Here is a 20929-nt window from a genome sequence, read left to right as displayed (position 1 = left end):
GGCGTGGAGGGGAGGGGAGAAGCACATTTGTGATGCTGATTGACTGGGGGTGTGCGCAGGGTGCGCGGCGGCGACGGCGCGCCGTAGGTGTCATGTGGAAGATGGCGGCGTCCAGGGGAGCTTGAGGGCTCTGCGGAAGCGCTGTGAGGTTTCCGTACAGCTCGAGCGTGCTACTTAGGGATCCTTTCACTCTGAGTTTCCTGCGCTGGGGTCTCTCACCGCGGGTGCTCCCAGGTCCTCGGGAGCGATGTGGAGGAGCTGCCTTCGGCTGCAGGACTGGGGCCGCCGCCTCCTAAAGTGGCCCCCAGGTGACCCCACCGCTTCCGCGAGGCTAGGGCCAGCCCCCCAGTCTCCGGCCCGGGCCTACGCGCCCCCGACAGGTGAGGCCAGGACGTGTTACTTTTTGGCCAGCGGCTAGAGCTGTGGGTTTCTGCCGTGCAGTTCGGAGAGGCTGAGACAGGGTTCAGGCCCACGAAGTTATTCAGGCCTTATATATGGTAAAGTGAAGCTCAGACAAGGCAGGATTGAGCGGAGGGAACTCCGCGAAGTTAGGACACAGTGGCGTTTGGCCCGTGGGGCTTTTCTCAAAGCTTGTAGTTTTCTTCTCTTCAGTAAGGGAAGCAGATGTCTTCCTTGTTTTCAGTAGGAGAAATTCGGGCTTTAGATCAGGACTTCCAAGGTCACAGAGTGGAGAGCAAAGGCTGCACTGTCCCACTGCTTTGTGTCTCTACTACCCAGAGCAAGACCTGGCACAGGGGAAGCCGGCCTTAACTCCCATACAATGCACTTTTCTGCGGGTTTCCAAACACTCTGTTTTAATGCCCTAGCACAACCCTTGCCTTCTCTGGAGCCTTCTTTCCCGAGTGGGAGTTGATACCATGCCTCCTTTGTCCACCTCTGACTCTGATGAAACTTCAGAAACCGTAGTGGCTCTTTCATTGCTGCTGGAGAGAAACACTGGTGTAAGAATAAGAGTGACTTGCTTCAGTGAATGAAAAAGTAGTGACACTTTTCTGCCATTAGTTTTTCTGTGCTGGGGACAAGAAGTGCAGTGGTCTTCAAGATTGATATGGTCCCTACCTGAATGATATTCACTAGCAAATGCAAAAGGTTACATTATGCTGGCCAAACAATCGTTTACAATAATACATACTATGATAAAGGAATTACAAAGAAGTCTATAAGAACACAAAAAAGCACCCATTTCCATCATGGGCATTCAGGATCTAGAAAGAGTCTTGGACAAAAGGGCATTTAAATTGGGCCTTGATAGATGAGTAAGAGAAGAGTTCAGTGGAGAGGAGGATGAATGATAGGTAAATGCATGTCCAGAGGTGACAGCAAGTGTGAGAGACCTTGCCATGATACTGCCCATTTTAGGAAATTCAGAACTCTACAAGCAGTCTGGCATTGTAGCAGGAGTACAGATCTGGGATCTGGTGTTGGATGAACCTGTGAGGACTGTGATCTTGGGCCCATGTACTACTTTCTTTTCTTTTCTTTTTCTTTTCTTAAATTCTTTTATTGGTACATTTTAGGTATACAACACAATTACATTTCTCATTGGGAACTTGTACCTTTACGTGATGCATCTTGGTTCTTATTTTTTCCCCATTCCTAGCCCTTCCTTCACCCCCTCCACCCTTCCCTATTTACAAAGACTTTATTCCCATTTTTTCCATTTCTCATCATTTTTCCTTTCCCTTCTTTCCTTTCCCCTGCCCCTCCCACTACCCCTACCCCTTTGGACATTTTCTTCCTATTTTGCATTATCGATTATTCATTCTAATCATTGCTACAGTTTAGATATACAATATAATGACATTCATCATTGGAAATTTGCACCTTTACATAATCTCTCTTGGTTCTTATTTTTCACCCTTGCCCAGCCCTCCCTTCAACCCCTCCATTCCTCCCTATTTACAAAGATTTTGTTCCTATTTTTCCATTTTCTCATATTAATTCCATTCCCTTCTTTCCTTTCCCCTACCCCTCCCACTTCCTTCCCCTTTGCCCCTTTTCTTCCTATTTCATATTACCTATTATACATTTTAGTCCTTATTTACACTTTCAGTTTCTCACACCAGAGAAACTATTCAGTATTTACACATGTGTGTCCTATTTATTTCACTTAAGAGTATCGCCTCAATGTGCATCCACTTAGCTATAAATTCTCATTTTTTATGGCTGAGTAGTACTCCATTTTATTAAAAAACCACATTTTCTTTATCCAGTCTCCAGTTGCTGGGTATTTGGGCTGTTTCCAAGTTTTAGCTATCACAAACTGCTGCTATGAACATGGGTGCACATATATCACTGTGGTATGATTCTTTTAATTCTTTGGGGAAGATCCCCAGCAGTGGAATAGCGGGGTCAAATGGGACTTCCAGTCCTAGTTCTTTGAGGTATCTCCATACTGATTTCCACAGTGCTTGCACCAGTCTACACTTCCACCAGCAGTGGAGCAGGGTTCCTCTTTCCCCACAGCCCCGCCAGCATTTGTTATTGGTTGATTTCATGATAGCAGCCATTCTTTCTGGAGTGAGGTGGAATCTTAGCATTGTTTTCATTTGCATCTCTTGAATGACCAGTGATGTTGAACATTTTTTCATATGTTTATTTGCCATTTCTACTTCTTTGTCTGAGAAATGTCTGTTCATTTCAGATGCCCATTTTCAGATTGGGTCTTCAAATTTGGGAGGTCTGATCTTTTTAAGTTCTTTATAGATTCAAGATAGTAGACCTTTGTCTGAGGAAAAGCAGGTGAAGATTTTTTCCCACATTGTGGGTTGTCTGTTCACACTGCTGGTGGTTTCTCTTGCTGTGCAGAAGCTTTTTAATAAGAAGAGATCCCACTTGTTGATTGTTTGTGGTAGTTCACGGGCAACTGAGGTTTTGTTCATAAAATCTTTTCCTACACTGATGTCTTCAAGAGTTCTACCTAACCTCTGTTCCAACTGGTTCAGAGTTTCTATTTTAATATTTAGATCTTTAATCCATTTCGATTTTAGTTTAGTGCATGGTGAGAGATATAGGTCTAGTTTTAATCTTTGGCAAGTTGAAACCCAATTTTTCCAGCACCATTTATTAAAGAGACTATCTTTCCTCCAGTGAGGGTGTTTGGCTCCTTTATCAAAGATGAGATGGCTGAGTATGTCTGGTGTTGTTTCTGCATCTTCTAATCTGTTCCACTCAGGTCTGTTTCTTTGCCAGTACCATGCTGTTTTTATCACAGTAGCTTTGTAGTATAGTTGCAGGTTGGGGATCGCGATACCCCTTGCCATGTCTCTGTTACCTAGAATTGCTTTTGCTATTCTGGGTCTCTTCTTGTTCCAAATGAATTTTTGGATTGTTTTCTCAAGGTCCATGAAGTATGCTGCTGGGATCTCAATTGGAATTGCATTGAATCTATATAGCAGTTTTGGAAGTATGGCCATTTTCACTATATTAATCCTTCCTACCCAGGAGCAGGGGATGTCTGTCCATTTTCTGATATCATCTTCAATCTCTCTTTTCAGAGTGCTATAGTTTTCAGAGAAGAGGTCTTTGATTTCTTTTGTTAGGTTGATTCCTAGGTATTTCAGTTTTTTGGATGCTATTGTGAAAGGAATGATTTGTCCTATTTCTCTCTCAGTGCATGTAGAGGAAAGCTATTGATTTTTGTGTGTTGACCTTGTAACCAGCTACTTGACTGAATTTGGTTATTAAGTCTAGAAGACTTTTGGTGGAGTTCTTGGGGTCTTCTATATACAGTATCATGTCATCTGCAAATAATGACAGTTTGACTTCTTCATTTCCTATCTTTATTCCTTTTATTTCTTTCTCTTGTCTAATTGCCGTGGCTAATGTTTCCAAAACTATATTGAACAAGAGTGGTGATAGTGGACATCCTTGTCTTGTTCCTGATTTTAGTGTGAAGGATTTCAGTTTTTGACCATTTAGTATGATACTGGCTCTTGGTTTTTCATAGATGGCTTTTATCAGTTTGAGGTAGAGACCATCTATTCCAATTTTTTATAGGGTTTTTATCATAAATGCATGTTGGATTTTGTCAAATGCTTTTTCTGCATCTATGGAGATAATCATATGGTTTTTGTCCTTGGCTCTATTGATATAGTGTATTACATTGATTGATTTGCATATGTTGAACCATCCCTGCATCCCTGGGATGAATCCCACTTGATCAGGGTGTATGATCTTCTTGATGATCTTCTGCATTCTATTTGCCATTATGTTATTAAGGATTTTTGCATCTATGTTCATTAGTGAGATTGGCCTATAGTTCTCCTTTTCGGTTGGGTCTTTCTCTGCTTTGGGGATCAAGGTGATGCTTGCTTCCAGGAATGAATTTGGGAGTATTGCTTCCTTTTCAATTTCATTGAAGAGTTTAAACAGTAGTGGCAGTAGTTCCTCTCTAAATGTCTTGTAGAATTCAGCAGTGAAGCCATCAGGGCCCGGGCTTTTCTTAGTTGAGAAGTTTTTAATTATGTTTTCAATTTCATTGTTGATATTGGATTGTTTAGAATTTTTAGGTCTTCTTCGTTCAACTTGGGTAATTCATATGTATCTAGGAATCTGTCCATTTCTTCTGTGTTTTCCATCTTATTGACATATAGGTTCAGGAAGTAGGTATTGATGATCCTCTGGATTTCTGCTGGGTCTGCTGTAATTTCACCCTTTTCATTCCTAATTGCATGGATTTGGGCCTTTTCTTTTCTTTTTCTGATAAGGTTGGCTAAGGGTTTGTCAATTTTGTTGATTCTTTCAAAGAACCAACTCTTGGCTTCATTGATTTTTTGTATTGTTCTCTTAGTCTCCATTGCATTGATTTCTCCTCTGATATTTATAATTTCCTCCCTTATATGAGCTTTGGGGTTGTCCTGCTCTTCTTTTTCTAGAAGCTTGAGGTTCAGCATCAGGTTGTTTAATTGGGCTCGTTCTGTTTTCTTAATGTGAGTATTCACTGCTATGAATTTCCCTCATAAGACTGCTTTCATTGTGTCCCATAGATTCCAATATGTTGTATTGTCATTGTCATTGAATTGAAGGAACTGTCTGATTTCTTCTTTAATTTCCTCTGTGACCCATTGGTTATTCAGAAGTGTGTTGTTCAATTTCCATGTGTTTATGAAATTTTTCCAGTTTCTTTTGCTATGGATCTCCAATTTCATCGCAAAATGGTTTGATAATGTACAGGGGATAACTTCAGTTCCTTTGCACTTACTTAAACATGTTCTATGTGTGAGTATGTGGTCCATTTTTGAGAATGACCCATGTGCAGCTGAGAAGAATGTGTATTGTGATTTTGTGGGGTGGAAGAATCTGTAAACATCTGTTAAGTTCATTTGTTCAAGAGTTCGATTGAATTCTAGTATTTTATTACTTATTTTTTGTCTAGTTGATCTATCTATTTGTGACAGTGGGGTGTTGAGGTCCCCCACTACAATTGTATTAGTGCATATATGACTTTTCATTTCTGTTAGTATTTGTTTTATATAGTTGAGCGCACTAGTGTTTGGTGCATATATATTTATGATTGTCATCTCTTCCTCTTGGATTCTTCCCTTTACAAGGATGTAGTGTCCTTCTTTGTCTTTCTTAATCAGTGTTGCTTTGAAATCTACTTGATCTGCAAAGAGGATAGCTACTCCTGCTTTTTTTCAGGTTCCCATCGCATGGAGTATTATTTTCCACCCTTTAACTTTCAGTCTATGAGTTTCATTTTGAATTAAGTGTGTTTCTTATATGCAGCATATTGTTGGATTTTGCTTCTTGACCCATTCTGCCAGTCTATTTCTTTTGATTGGTGAATTGAGACCATTAACATTGATGGTTATAACTGAAACGTATTGACTTATCATTGTCATGACTTTTTCTTTTTGTTGCGTTCTCCCTCTTTACATTTAATTTCTTGTTGTGCCAGATGGGTTCATTCTGCTTTGCTTCCTGGGGTTGTGATCCTCAATGTCTGTTCCTAGGATATTGTGTAAAATTTTTTGGAGTGCTGGTTTCGTATTCACGAAGTTCCTAAGGTGCTCTTTGTCATGAAAGTATCTTATTTCTCCATCAATTTTGAAAGATAGTTTTTTTCTTTTGGTACCAGGGATCAAACTCGGGACCTTGCGCTTGTGAGGCAGGCACTGGAACCACTGAGCTAAATCCTCAGCCCTGAAAGATAGTTTTGCAGGGTACATCAATCTGGGTTGGAGGCTGTTTGCTTTTAGGACTTGGAATATGTCACTCCAAGCTCTTCTTGCCTTGATGGTTTGTGTTGAGAAGTCTGCTGTGATTCTGATGGGCTTTCCTTTGTATGTGATTTGATTCTTTTCTCTAACTGCTTGTAGAACTTTGTTCTTCTGTTGAGTTTCTGGAACCTTAACAATTATATGCCTATGTGTAGATTTTTTTTGATAAAGGCTATTTGGAGTCCTATATGCCTCACTTATCTGTATGTCAAGTTCTTTTCCCCTGCTCGGGAAGTTTTCTGCCATCACTTCTGTGAACAGTTTTTTTTTGTCATCTACACTCTCTCCTATTTCTTTATTGACTCCAATCAGTCTTATGTTATTCTTCTTTGCATTGTCTAGCAGCTGCTGGATTGATTTCTTATGTTCCCTTATAATTTTGAAGCAATTTTTCTTTTCCTAGTCAATAATTGCAATCTTATGTTCTATATCTGAAATTCTGTCCTCACATTGGCTCATTCTGCTGTGTAGACTTTCAATGGAGTTTTTCATCTCCTGGAAATCTATTTGCATCTGTTTTATGGATTCCATTTGTTTCCTATGTTGGGATTCCATCATGTTCCTCATCTCCTCTCTAGATTTATTAATCATGTCTTGCACTAGGAGCACAATTTCTCCTGTTATCTGAGAAATTATTTCTGATTTTATTTTTTCCAGATCCCCTTTTGTTGCCAGTTCAGTGGGTCCAGGTGGTTGAGTATCAGAGTGTTCCATCTCATTTCCCTTTGGAGTTGCTGTAGGTGATCTGGAAGTCTGGTTTTGAGACTTATTTATGTGTTTTCTCATTTCTACTGGGGGAGCAGGGGAGGTTGGTGCCTGTGCTGCTCACCTCCTCTGAGCTGGGAGAGGTGGGACAGGGGCCGGGAGCGGTGGTAGGGATGGTGGCCTGGAAGCCCCTTCCTCTGGACCAGGAGCAGTGGGACAGCAGCTCAGAAGCCCTTACCTCTGGGCCAGGAGCGGCGGGACAGACGGGGCCCCAAAAGCCCTTTCCTCTGGGCCGGGAGTCTACTTTATTTCTTTGTTGAATTGAAGTACTATGTTGCCAGTGAGGCTCCTTCTGGCACTTATATAAATGGTGAAGGAGGTTGGTTGCAGCAGGGAGCCAAGCCCTGGAGGAGCGACATGAAAAGCCAATAAAGAGAAGAAGGAATGGATGTGATGGCGAGCACCTGTAGTTCCAGCTACTAGGGTGGAAGAGGTGGGAGGTGGGAAAATCATTTGAGCCCTGGAGTTTGAAGCCAGTCTGAGCAACTTGGTGAGTTCTCCTCTCAAATAAATAGGGTGTGGGGGGAGACATCCTGGGGAGACATAGTACAAGAAAAAGGGACATGTTAAGAAATTCACCAACTTGACAAAAGCAAAAGGTTAATTTAGGTGAGTGAATATTTGCTTTCCATCTATCTAGTAGCACTTGATCTTCCAAATTCTTTTCCTGTGCACAACAGACTTATAGTTTATACTTTAGGCTCTAGGGATATGTGAATGAATGAATATATGAGTGAAGCAAAGTAAGGAAAGGATACCTACATCAGACCTTGTGCTCTACAAAGACCTTAAACAGTTGTGAGATTTTTGTGTCTTTGGAGTGGTGGAAGATTTAATCTAAGTGGATCCCTCTTGATAAACACTTTTACTGGCAAACCGATTGAACTTGGCCCCATAGGAGTGGCCATGCTATATTGAATGTTATCAAAAGGAAAGGAGAGGTTTAGGAAGGGATCACTGAGGTGTTGGAGGAGGAGATGGTGCAGCAAGGAGACCTATGTGAGGCTGTTGTGGCCCTCAAGCTTGGCCCTCGGTACCATCTTGTCAGATACCTGTTGACTGCTTGGGGGGCTGCTCAGATGAAGCACCATATTGGCTGAATGCAAGCACCCAAGGTCAACACTAGAAGTCTTATCACTACCATTTACAAGTTATCATCTGAACAAGACATTGTCTGAGTCTCTATCACCTCAGAAGCATCACTGCCCTTGTTTTTCATAGGGTGGTGATATGGACTGAGGAAGATTGTGTAGTCCAGAGATCAGAGGTCCAGGTTGCCACCTATTTTTGTCAAAAAAGTTTTATTGGAACATACCCATACTCATTCATTTACATGTTCTCTGTGACTACTGGCAGAGTTGAGTAGTTGCAACAAAACTTTTGGCCCACATAGCCTAGAATATTGACTGGCTCTGCAGACAGTTTAATAACCCCTACTCTAGATGAAGAGCAATTTGGAAAATAGTATATGTATACTTTTGTCCAGAAAAAAAATTTTAAGACTTTTTGCCCAAGCTGGCCTTGAAACTTGTGGTCTGCATTCCCAGTAGCTGGATTATAGGTGTGTGCCACAGCATCTGACTGTGTGTGTGTGTGGTTCTGGAGAGTCAACACGGCCTTGCTCATGCTAGCAAGTGTTCTACTACTGAGTTATACCCACAGCTCTGCCAGGATTTTTGAAACAGCTTTATTGAACTATAATGTACTTACCATATAGTACACTCACTTAGTGTAAATTTGGTAGTTTTTTGTGTATTTACAGAGTCGTGCAGTCATTACCACAACCAAGTGTAGAATATTTTTATCATTTGTACTTTTTAGTTGTCATCTGTCCTTACCCCTTCCATCCCTCCATTCCTAGGCAATTCCTATTTTGCTTTCTTTCCTAATAGATTTCCCTGTTTGGGACATTTCACAGTCTTTTTAACTGACTTTTTTTACTTAGCATGTTTCTAAGGTTTGTTCTTATAAATCAGTATTCCATTCTTTTTTATTGCTGAATAACATCCTCTTGTATGGATATACCACATTGGTTTTTTTGGTACCGGGGATCAAACTCGGGTCCTTGCATTTGCACAGCAGGTGGTGAAACCACTAAGCTAAATCCCTCGCCCCAGATATACCACATTTTACTTACCCATCTATTGATGAACATGGACATGTGGGTTGTTTCTGCCTTTTGGTTACTGTGAATAATCCTCCTGGAAATATTTGTGTAGAAGTTTTTTGGGGGGCTTTTATTTCCCTTTGGTGTATATACCTAAGAGTAGAATTGTTGTGTCAAATAGTAACTGTTCATAATTTTTTTTGAGGACCTGCCAGACTTCCATTGTGGTTGTACCATTTTACATTTCCACTAGCAATGTTAGGTTTCCAATTTTTTTACATCCTTACCAACACTTGTTATCATCTGTCTTTTTTTTTCTTTTTGGTACCAGGAATCGTACTCAGGGCCTCATACTTGCCAGGCAAGTGCTGATCCCCTGAGCTACATCCCTGGCCCTTCATCTGTCTTTTTGTTTATAGCTATACTAAAGGATGCAAAGTGGTATCTCATGTTTTTTTTTAAAGATTGATGACAAGCCTTTATCAAATTTTAAAATTCAAACATTTCTGTTTCTTACTATTCACAGGCTGTGTAAATTTGGGCAGAATTTTTGTTTGTGGTTTTTATTGGTGCATATTAATTTTATAAAATGTTGGGTTTCATTGTGGAATTTTCATACATGTTCATTGTGATGATGAATGCTATTATGCATTTTTTCATGTATTTATTAATCATTTGTATATTTTCTTTGAAATGTCTATTCAGATCTTTTGACCATTTTATTGTTGTTGAGTTTTTATTTGTTTGTTTTTTGGTACCAGGGATTGAACTTGAGACCTTGCGCTTGCAAAGCAGGCGGTGGAACCATTGAGCTAAATCCCCGGCTTTTGACCATTTTAAATTGGATTGTTTCTCTTCTTATTGAGCTTAAGGAGTTATTTATACATTTGGACTAAAGGATTTTGATACCTGAAAACAGTTGTTCCAAGCTGCTCCAGGATTACAGATGGAGGGATACCCAGCATTAGAATTTTGGCTTTAAGGGTTAAGACCCACCAGATGGCACTATTTTAAAAGATAAAGGTGTTGAGCCAGCTCCCAGCACTTCCTCTTGGTGCACACTGGGAGGTGTAGTTCTTGAGGAATTTTGAAAACTAAGGAAAAGGCCAGCCTAGAAACTGGTAGAAAGATCACTCACTGGTCTATAAAGACTGGGACAGAGCTGGGTGTGGTTGGTAGTGCCTGCCTGTAATCCCAGCTGCTTGGGAGCTGAGGAAGGAGGATCACAAGTTCGAGCACAGCTTGAACAATTAGAGACCCTGTCTCAAAATTTTAAAAAAGGGTGGAATATGTAGCTCAATGGTAGAGCACTTGCCTAGCACATGTGAGGCCCTGAATTCAATTCCTGGTACTAGGGGGAGAGGGGGAAACTCATATATGTAAAAGGTGTTGTATTTAAATAGCTTGTCATAAGAAAACAGGCTAGATGAGCGGAGAACAACTTTAAAAACCTTTCCATGTGAAGAGTGCTATGCAGAAAATGAATATCCTTTAGGTCCCTTTTCCCTGTGAAGGTGCTTCAGTCCATACACAGAAACAAGCAATTCCCTGTGCCACTTCTTTTTTTTTTTTTTTTGTATTAAATTCTTTTATTGGTACATTGTAGGTATACAACACAATTACATTTCTCATTGGGAATTGTACCTTTACATAATGCATCTTGGTTCTTATTTTTTCTCCATTCCTAGCCCTCCCTTCACGCCCTCCACCCTTCCCTATTTACAAAGACTTTATTTCCATTTTTTCCATTTCTCATCATTTTTTCCTTTCCCTTCTTTCCTTTCCCCTGTGCCTCACACTACCCCTACCCCTTTGGACCTTTTATTCCTATTTTACATTATCGATTATTCATTCTAATAATTGGTACATTTTAGATATACAATATAATGACATTCATCATTGGAAATTTGCACCTTTACATAGTCTCTCTTGGTTCTTATTTTTCACCCTTGCCCAGCCCTCCCTTCAACCCCTCCAGCCCTCCCTATTTACAAAAATTTTGTTCCTATTTTTCCATTTTCTCATATTAATCCCATTCCCTTCTATCCTTTCCCCTAGCCCTCCCACTTCCTTCCCCTTTGCCCCTTTTCTTCCTATTTCACATGACCTATTATACATTTAGTCCTTATTTACACTTTCAGTTTCTCACACCAGAGAAACTATTCGGTATTTACACATGTGTGTCCTATTTATTTCACTTAAGAGTATTGCCTCAGTGTGCATCCACTTAGCTATAAATGTCTCTAATTTCTCATTTTTTATGACTGAGTAGTACTCCATTTTATATGAACCCTTGAAGACATCGGTGTAGGAAAAGATTTTATGAACAGAACCTCAGTTGCCCGTGAACTAGCACAAACAATCAACAAATGGGATCTCTTCTTATTTAAAAGCTTCTTCACAGCAAGAGAAACCACCAGCAGTGTGAAGAGACAACCCACAATGTGGGAAAAAATCTTCACCTGTGCCACTTCTTGCAGTCTTCCTCTCCTGGCTCCCCCCTGCCCCCAGTACCAGGAATTTTATTCACTGTTGTATCCCAAGTCCTTAGAACAGTGCTTGACATATAGTAGACATACAAGTAGTTTTGTGGGAAAATAATTTGGGCCTTAGTTTTGTAACTATGACTGTGGAAATACAATTTTGAGCCCTTTGTCTTTAAGCATTAATTATAGCAAATGAGATTTATGGAAGGAACTGATATGATATGGAAAACATAAAAATAGTATGTTTAGAGCTGGGTGTGGTGGCACATGCCTATAATCCCAGAGATATGAGAGGTGAGGCAGACAGATCACATATTCAAGCCTAGCCTAGCCAACTTTAGTGACTTAGTGAGATCTTTTCTCAAAATAAAAAAGGGCTAGGGATTTCCCTCCTTGAAAGAAATATTTGGAGTTGACTACATAGGCAAGCTGGTTAATTTGATTAATTAATTGGAGAGAGGATGGGAAGCACTCTTGGGAGCTTTACTTTCTACCTATGCACCCCACACATGCACACAAACACTGGTTTCCCACTTGCCTCTTCTTTGAGGCATCGGAGTTGTGCCTGAAATTCAACACATTGTGCTGGCATAGGGGTAGTGGATAGTACAGGATGGGGCAGGGTGGGGGTTAGTGTGCCTAGATGTTGAAGTAGAGGATGTGAGAAATCTGTCAGGTCACATAGCCTGTAGCTCTGGAAGTTCCTGATCAGATTTGCCCTTGGGTTTGGAAACTGGGGGAGGCATGACCAGCATGTCCTGTTCCTCCCTCATCCTTGGAGAGTGGAGGCCCCCTCCTCCAGCTTTAATCAGAAACTGTTGATTACTGTAGAGTAGGGCAGACCTTGAATGGGTAGTAGGAAAATCAAGCTAATCAGTTAGCATTAGCAGCAATGATACAAGCTGGTCTTGTCACCCCAAGTCCTCTTCGCATTATTTTAAACTGCCTTTCTGAAAAATCTTTCTTACAGAAAGGAAGAGGTTTTATCAGAATGTTAGCATCACTCAGGGTGAAGGTGAGTCTCTGAAATTTTAACTGCTTTTTCCTTCTCTCTCTCTCTCTCTCTCTCTCTCTCTTTTCTTTTGGTGAATGGTTGAAAACATTTTTTATGTCCATCCAGTTCAGTGGTGGGATTATCCTTTGCACTTTTGTCAGATGTTTCTATAAGGTACTTGGTTGTCTTTGTCAGCATCAATTCAAGTGGCTAAATATAGGAATGGTCATTCAATTCTACTTCACAATCCCTGAAAGTTTTTCGTTTGATCTTTCAAGGTGGTTTTGAGATAAACCTGGACCACAGGAAGCTGAAAACTCCTCAAGCCAAGCTCTTTACTGTCCCCAGCGAGGCCCTGGCCATCGCAGTGGCCACTGAATGGGACTCCCAGCACGATACCATCAAGTTCTACACGATGCACTTGGTAAACAAATTCATAGTGCAGACTTATATTCTGATACCTGCCAGAGGCTTCCTAGGGCACCTGGCAAAAATTTTGACTCTTCTAAATTGTGACAGGGCCCAGGGAGGATAGGTGGGCTCCTGTCATACTTACCAGCTCTCAGTCATTGAATGGGCCAAGTTTCTTCCTTGTCTAGCCTGGCCACCAGCAGTTCCCTTTGCTTGTGCTAGGTGACTAGTTCCTGGTCTCAGGACAGATGTCACCTTTGCTGACTTCCCAGCTCTCTTATTTTCAATTACAGCAGCTGGTCATTTGTTTCATCCACACGTAGACAATTTGTAATGGTCTGTTTTGTTTGTACGTTTATTATCGGTCTCTTCCACTGCCTGGTGAGCAATAGAATGGTACGGGCCATGTCTGTTTTCCTCACCAGCCCTAGCAGAAGGTTTAGATGGTACTCCATAAATATTGGTTGGATGCAAGAACCAAGGAGCCAGATGGGTAAGGTGAGGAAGACTCTGTACAGCCAGCCCCATCCATATGCACGTGGCTCACTGAGGCACTAGAGAACAGAGTGGAGTGAGAGGGTCAGCCAGATTCTTCAGGTTTAGACTCTACAGCAGTGGTAGCGAACCACTGGCATATGTACTGAGGTAGGCATGCAGAGCCTTCTCTGTTAGCACTCGAGCTAAGTTGCCCCAGCAGCTGAGCATCGGATAACAGTTGTTTTTTTAAAGCTTCAGTATTCAGGTTTAATTGTGGTATTGGCACTTTGTGAAAAGTAAGTGGGTTTGGGTTGCAGTTTGGGCACTCGGTCTCTAAAAGTTTTGCCGCTCTACAGCCTCCATACTATGGCTTTGAGCAAGTTGCTACCCATTCTCATTTCCATGTCCCCATCAGTAAAAAATGAAAAATTAACAGTTCCCACCTGATGAAGTTGTAGTCAGGATTAGATGAGAAAATACACAGAAAGCCCTTGACATGGGCACAAGATGGTTACTCAGTACTCACTCAACAAAGGAGCTAGTTGCTCTCATCATGGTCATTGCTGTGCTTAGCCTTGACCCATTGACCCAAGCAGCTTCCCACAACTTCACACCCTGCAGGCACTGCCTTCTCCTGACCTATCTGATAAAATTAGAGTGATTAGGCCTACAAACTAATAGAATAACCAAAGAAGCCTATTATTGACAAGGCAAATCAAGAAACATAATCTTGGGCCAGGGATTTAGCTCAGTTGTTCCACTGCCTGCCTCGAAAGCGCAAGGTCCTGAGTTCGATCCCTGGTACCAAAAAAAAAAAAAAAAAGAACAAGAAACATAATCTTGATCCCAGTTTGGATGATGTGTTTCCTTGCTTTCTAAGCTGTTAAGGGAGCTGGATGGTAAAATTTCAGTCAGATTTGAGTTCCATTGAGTGTTGCATATCTTAACTATATTAGTGGATATTTTTCACCTCTTTCGGGTCTCAGTTTCCACATCTCCGAAAATGGGAATAATGGTGCCTGCTCCAGAGTGGTATTGTGAAGATTCAGTGAAACACAGCAGAGCTTGGTATAAAAAGCATGAGATTTTGGGGACATTCACTCACGCAGGACTGCTGTGAGAGTTCCCTGAGTCCCAGGAGCATTCATACATACTCAGGCATGGCGTCTTCAGAGCCAGGCTGTGGATTCAGGCTTCTGTGTGCTCTCTGGTTCCTGGCCTGTGACTGTATGCAGATGCAGTACCCTCAAAGAAAGGAGGACTTTTGCCTGAGCCTAGCAGGTAGTAACAGGGCGCTTTCTGCCTTTGATTCAGACCACACTGTGTAACACATCCTTGGACAATCCAACTCAGCGCAGCAAGGATCAGCTGATCTGGGCGGCTGTGAAGTTTCTGGACACTGACACCATCTGGTAATTGACATTTAGATAAGCAGTCCTGTTGGACAGAGTGAGTCCCTTGGGGTATTTGGCCATACTTACCCAGGGAGTGCTCAGTGGGAGAAGAGGCAGGCCTGCTCCTGTGACCTCACAAGGTAGCCTCCTTGACATTGGCACCTAGATGTTCTAGTCCCTGGGAGGAAGCCTTCTCAGGCTTCCAGAGCACAGTGTACTCTGCAGGCAGGGGTGGACTGCAGCAGGCTGGGTCAGAGGTGTATACAGCTCTTGCAGACACCTGGACCATAGAAGGGGCTTTGATCCGGACTTCTGGCATGTTCTTAGTTACAGATGATAGTAGTCAGGGGCTGGCCTCTTCCCACTCTGAGTTCTCCCCTTGGGTCTATGTTCTTTGGCTAATTGGTTAGTGATACAGAAGGAAGATTGAAGAAGCAACTGCAGTGGTTAGGCAGCCCTGTACCCTCTGGCCCTAACCTCAAGGATGAGGTGACACAGGAAATTGGCATAGGTGCTCTGGAAAGGGGTTGCCCATAGTGCTGATTTTGAGCTTCCTGTCAGAAAGCCCACTCCACTTATGCTAGGGATAACTTACTTGCAGGGAACAGAAACCCATTCAATCTAGTTCAGGCATAAAAGGGCTTCTTCTTTTTTTTTTTTTTTTGGTACTGGGGATCGAACTCGGGTTCTTGCGCTTGCGCAGCAGGCGGCGAAACCACTGAGCTAAATCCCTGGCTCAAAAGGGCTTCTTGAAAACCATACAAGGCTCTTGACAGGAAATGATGGAAGACAGACCACCAGGGATAAAAGCTGGAGATAGGGATGCCAGAGCTCCTCCCTCCTCTTCCCCCTGGGTTTTGGATCATGTATAAGGAATGAAATGGCACAGCCTGGACTCTAGATTGGCCCCCTCAAGTCAGGCATCTGAGCCAAGAGGTAGGTAGGCGCCTACAAGGTAAAGAGGCCATGAGGTCTGTAGCCAAGAACATATCTTGGAAAGGATGGGGGCAGAGATGCCATTATTGAGCTTCTGGTCCAGCATTCACATCCAATGGGTGTGGATTCCAGATGTGGTTATTTCATTGCATCAGCTTTAGAATGGCACTAATGAAATGCTACAAAGTTTGACCTGTCAAATGTTTGGGGGCATTTAGGACAGTGGTTTGATTGGGGGAGTTGTTTTGTTTTGTTGAGACAGGATGTTGTTACGTACATAGTTCAGGCTGGCTTTGATCTCACTGTGTAATCCAGGCTGGCCTCAAATTTGTAGTGATCCTCCTGCCTTGACTTACAGCAGTCCTCCTCCCAAGTGCTGGGGTTACAGGTGTAGTTGCCACCCCCAGCAGGACAATGGTTTGAAAAATCCATGCTGACATTAGACACTTCATAGAAGGTTTGTTAAAACTCAGATGATCAGGCCCCACACCCAGGGAGGTTCTGATTCCTGTAGGTGTGGAATGTGGCCTGAGAATGTGCCTAGCTAGTAAGTTTCCAGGTGAGACCCATGCCACTAGCCTCAAGACCATACTTTGAGAACCAGGGGACAGGACTAGGGTTGGTGAGAAAGATTTTTGCTGTTGCCCTTTGTGTTTTTCCTTTTTCATCACCAAATGAAGGAATTGTTCTATTTTATTAATAAATGTGATTTTTACCATGAATTAGCTACAGGGTAGAAGAACCAGAGACATTAGTGGAACTTCAAAAGAATGAGTGGGACCCAATCATAGAATGGGCCGAGAAGAGGTAAGATATACAGTCTTGCAAGAAAACATTGAATGGGGCCGGGGATTTAGCTTAGTGGTCCGCCACTTGCCTCGCAAGCACGAGGTCCCCGAATTCAATCCCCAGTACCAAAAAAAAAAAAAAAAAAAAGAAAACATTGAATGAGCCTAGTATTGAGCAGTGTGCTGGGGCCAAGGGGTCACATTGGCTACTTGTACCCCTTAGCTAGCCACATTTTGAGTGAAAAATTACAAAAATTATTTTTACCCCATGATGTATGTTTTTTCATGTGTTTTATATAGTTATTATTATTATTATTATTTGCAGTGCTAAGGAGGGAACCTTGACTATGCTAGCCAAGTTCTCTATCATTAAGCCATGCCCCAAACCCCTTGTTATGCTTATTCTTTAACATGTATCTTTTCTCAAAGCCAGTGTCATGTCCCAGAGACCAAAGACCAAAACCAATGCTTCATATATTTGAAAAAGATGATTGAATGGCATGGGAAACATATAAACTTTCTAAAGAAAATAATATTTAGAATAAATATTTTATGGCCTCAAATGGGAAAGACTTTTTTTTTGGTACCGAGAATCCAACTCAGGACCTTGCGCTTGCAAGGCAGGTGCCGGAGCCACTGAGCTAAATCCCCTAGCCCAGAAAAACTCTTTTAAAAGATTTAAAAAGCAGGTTATCCATGCTTTTGATAGAGATTGCAGGGAAGTGACTTAGCATTTCAGGCAGTTACATATAATGGAGCTCCTGTTCTCAGGATTGAGAAACTCATTGAGGGCAGTTTCTTGCTCCACTGGATTTGTTTTTGGAGGTTAGAAAATTAGGTCAAGAGGCCACTGACCAGAATGGTATTTGCTTCCAGAGTCCCCAAGACTAGTCCCTTGGGCACATGATCTGAAGGGCACACTCATGCCCAAAAGTGAGTGTTCTCTGGACATGTAAAAGCCTTTTCCTTTCAGATACGGCATGGAGATTGGCTCCTCCACCAGCATAATGGGACCCAACATCCCTGCCAAGACTCGGGAGGTGCTTGTCAGCCACCTGGCATCTTACAATATGTGGGCTCTACAAGGTACACACTGTGGGCCTGGGGGTAGGTGTCATGCAGGTGGGCACTCCCCCCTGCTGGAGTGCTGTGAGCATGAAAGCTGGCTGGCTTTGATGCCAACCCTTTCAGTCAGCACTCTAGGCTCACATCCTCCCAGCAGAAAGTTGAATTTGTCCTCTTCAGCAGAAGTCTCAAGATCATGCATGTCTCATTGACCTGGCCCAGCTCATCTGTGTGAACCAATCAGTGGGCAGAGGTTTGAGGGGATGCTCTGATTGGCCAGGTTCAGGTCTTGTGCCTACCCAGGAAAGGGCAGAGGCAGGTCACCCCAAGGAAAGCCAGAGTGCTCTTCTGAAAGAGTAAGATCAAATTCCAGCTGGGCCCTGGGACTGTCTCCCTATCCTGGGGTCTTTGGCCACTCACTCCTCTATGAGGGGTGCAGGAACTCACATGGGAGAGGTTGTAGCAATTCCTGTCTCAGGTCCTGACTCGGTTTGTGTCCCCACAGGGATTGAGTTTGTGATGGCTCAGCTCAAGTCCATGGTGCTGACTTTGGGGTTAATTGACCTGCGGCTGACAGTGGAGCAGGCTGTGCTGCTGTCACGCTTGGAAGAGGAGTACCAGGTGAGATGGTGCGCCTCAGGTCCCCGCTGCACCCTTCCTAATTCATAATAACTTGATGTGGGGTTCAGCCAACCTATCTGAAATGTTTTCATGTAAATTTGGTCTTTATTATTTTTGTGTACAAATGCAGAAACCAAAATTAAAGATCAGTAGAAGAATTATCAGGGCTGAGGATGTAGGTCAGTGGTACACTGCTTGTTTACCATGCTCAAGACCAGGGTTCCATCCCTAGCAACACAATAAATTTTTTTTTTAAAGTTAAATTGGGGCTAGGCATGTAGCTCAGTGATAGAGCACTTGCCTCATATGCATGAGGCCCTAGTTCTATCCCCAGCACCAATTAAAAAAATAAAGTTAAGAAAGGTGCTCAGCACTACTCCCCTCAACCCCTTATCTCTACAACCTGATTAGGTAGCCACTGGGTTCACCCTCATTTTACATAGGAGGAAACTAAGGCACTAGGTCATACCTCTGGCAGATATTCCAGGTGCAGTTTGAAGCCAGGACTGGGGGAGTCTAGGGCCAAGGCCTTCAGTCTCTATTCTGCACTTGAAGGTTTGTGAGTAGATAAAGAGCATTTGGGCCTGATAAGTTGCAGAACAGGCCCTGCTGAGATGACAGAGGACCTGCTTCTTCTCTTAAGTCAGCCACATACTCAAACCCTGACATTTCATTTGGCTGGCAGAGCAGCATGGGATTAGCTGCTGTTTGTACTCATTTTGATTTGGAGGGCTCAGAATTAAAACACTATTGTTTGCATTTTTTAACTCTGAAAATTATGGCAGTGCTTACAGTCTTTTTTGTTGTTGATGTTGTTATTCCTCCAAACCCAGGTTAATTGGTATTATTATTATTTGGTTCCTAGTATGGAAAAAAAGAAAAAAAAACCTTTTTGGAATGTTTAGTCTTCTATTTGGAAAAATGCCAGGGGAAAAGAAAACTATTTCTGTATAGTAGAGGAGGCTGGCCAATCTCTGGATGTCAGAACCAATTTCATGGGAAGGGGATAACTTGTGGGGGTGTCAGGGCTGGTAGGAAGCCAGGAAATCTGGCTTTTGGTCTGGGCTCTGCTTTTAACTGTGGGACCCAAGCCAAGCTATCATCCTCCGAACTCTGGCTTTGATCCTGCAGAAAGTAAGGAATAACCTGGATTATGGATGTGATGGTATAAATTGAAGGAGAAAACATCCTTCAGCTGACATATTACAGTTGTGCATACTGAGACTGGACTGCAAGAAATGCAGACAGGGCCAGTGGTTCTGGTGCCTGCCTCGAAAGCGCAAGGTCCTGAGTTTGATCTCTGGTACCAAAAAAAAAAAAAAAGAAAGAAATGCAGATATCTGTGTGGCATGGTAAATTCTGAATTCCTGGCTGTGCTGGGGCAGCCAGGCCAAGCCTGCTGGGCCCCTGCTGGGGAGGAGCCAGCAGGGTCAGGTTGGAGTTGCACTGATGTCCCAATAGCTACAATGTATCTAGGGGTTTCTCCCTCTACTCTTCAGAGTCCTAGAGAGAGACAGCAGCCTGCCCCCAGCATGCAAAGCAGAGGCCTCTGTAGTACTGCTATTCCCCCCTGAGTTAGAATAGAAGTCATATGTGCCCTTGCTTGACTTATGTATTTTGTTCATATGGGGAACACTTGCAGCCTGCCTGTAGATATAGCTTATAGAGGATGGCAGTTTTCAAGCTACTCCATGCTAGCTACTTTGTATAAAATATGAGATTAGGGAAGCCACATGATTCAGGCTCTCTTGTTGAACACATGAGTAGTTTTGGTCCTCATTGTGCCCAGTAGTGGGTACCTAGGGCAACCACTGGCCCCGGGCCTGGACACACTCTTCCCAGATCAGCCAACCTTCAGAGCACAGGTCCCTGTTCCAGTCACCTGGGCCCCCACACCCAACCCTCATGTGTATCTCACCTGTGTTGGCAAGATCCAAGCTTACTTCTTTTAGTCTAGCACTGGAAGTGGAGTGTGGCTCTAGTCAGCAGCTAGCTTAGCACTTGCCCAGCAGCTAACTCTCCCTTCGCCCACCAGGGATGGAACTCAGGACCTTGCACTTTTGAAGCAGGTGCAGCGCCACTGAGCTAAATCCCCAGCCTTCCCAGCAGCTAACTTGTCTTTTCCTCAGATCCAGAAGTGGGGCAGCATCGAATGGGCCCATGACTATGAGCTACAGGAGTTGCGGGCCCGCACCGCTGCTGGCACCCTCTTTGTCCACCTCTGCTCAGAGAACACCACAGTCAAGCACAAGCTTCTGCAGGAGTGAGGCCTGGGCAGTGCATGCCAGCGGGATGGATCCTTTACAGCCACGGCTTCCTTGGTCTGGGTCTTTCCTGGTCTGTGGGGCTTCCCTGACCTAAAGAGCTGCCCCAGCCTGCAACTGTGGGTCTCCCCTGACCTGCAGGACTTGGCCTTGCATAGCATTTCCCTAAGGTGCCCCTGATACACTGTATGGCTGTCTGGAGGTCAGCTGGATTCCAACCCAGGTGCCCCTGGCCTGGCCAGCATCAAATGAGGGGGATGAGATGTACAAATGATTTTCTCTTGACCTTGATTTTACTAAATATTCCCTCACCTTGGAAATGTGTCAAGTCTCTTTTTCATATGCACCTCTGTATTTTCCCATTTTTGTTTTGGCT

At 43.1% G+C, this 20929-nt stretch overlaps 1 protein-coding gene across 1 annotated transcript; it reads left to right on the top strand.

Moving 5' to 3' along the window:
• The first annotated feature begins 71 nt into the window (after positions 1–71).
• On the top strand, positions 72–20873 carry Atpaf2 (ATP synthase mitochondrial F1 complex assembly factor 2). Its single transcript, XM_004868694.3, has 8 exons — positions 72–380; positions 12574–12618; positions 12876–13021; positions 14800–14897; positions 16542–16622; positions 17577–17689; positions 18174–18289; positions 20419–20873. Exons 1-8 carry the CDS (start codon positions 248–250, stop codon positions 20554–20556), a joined length of 870 nt encoding a protein of 289 aa, XP_004868751.1. The 5' UTR covers positions 72–247; the 3' UTR covers positions 20557–20873.
• Positions 20874–20929: the final 56 nt, after the last annotated feature.

The sequence above is a fragment of the Heterocephalus glaber genome, unplaced genomic scaffold (assembly GCF_053883595.1).
Source record: "Heterocephalus glaber isolate CG9 unplaced genomic scaffold, H.glaber_assembly_v1.0 deba00001813, whole genome shotgun sequence".
NCBI classification, from domain to species: domain Eukaryota; kingdom Metazoa; phylum Chordata; class Mammalia; order Rodentia; family Bathyergidae; genus Heterocephalus; species Heterocephalus glaber.
Note: the sequence above shows the minus strand (reverse complement) of the source record. Positions and strands in the feature narration are given on the sequence as shown.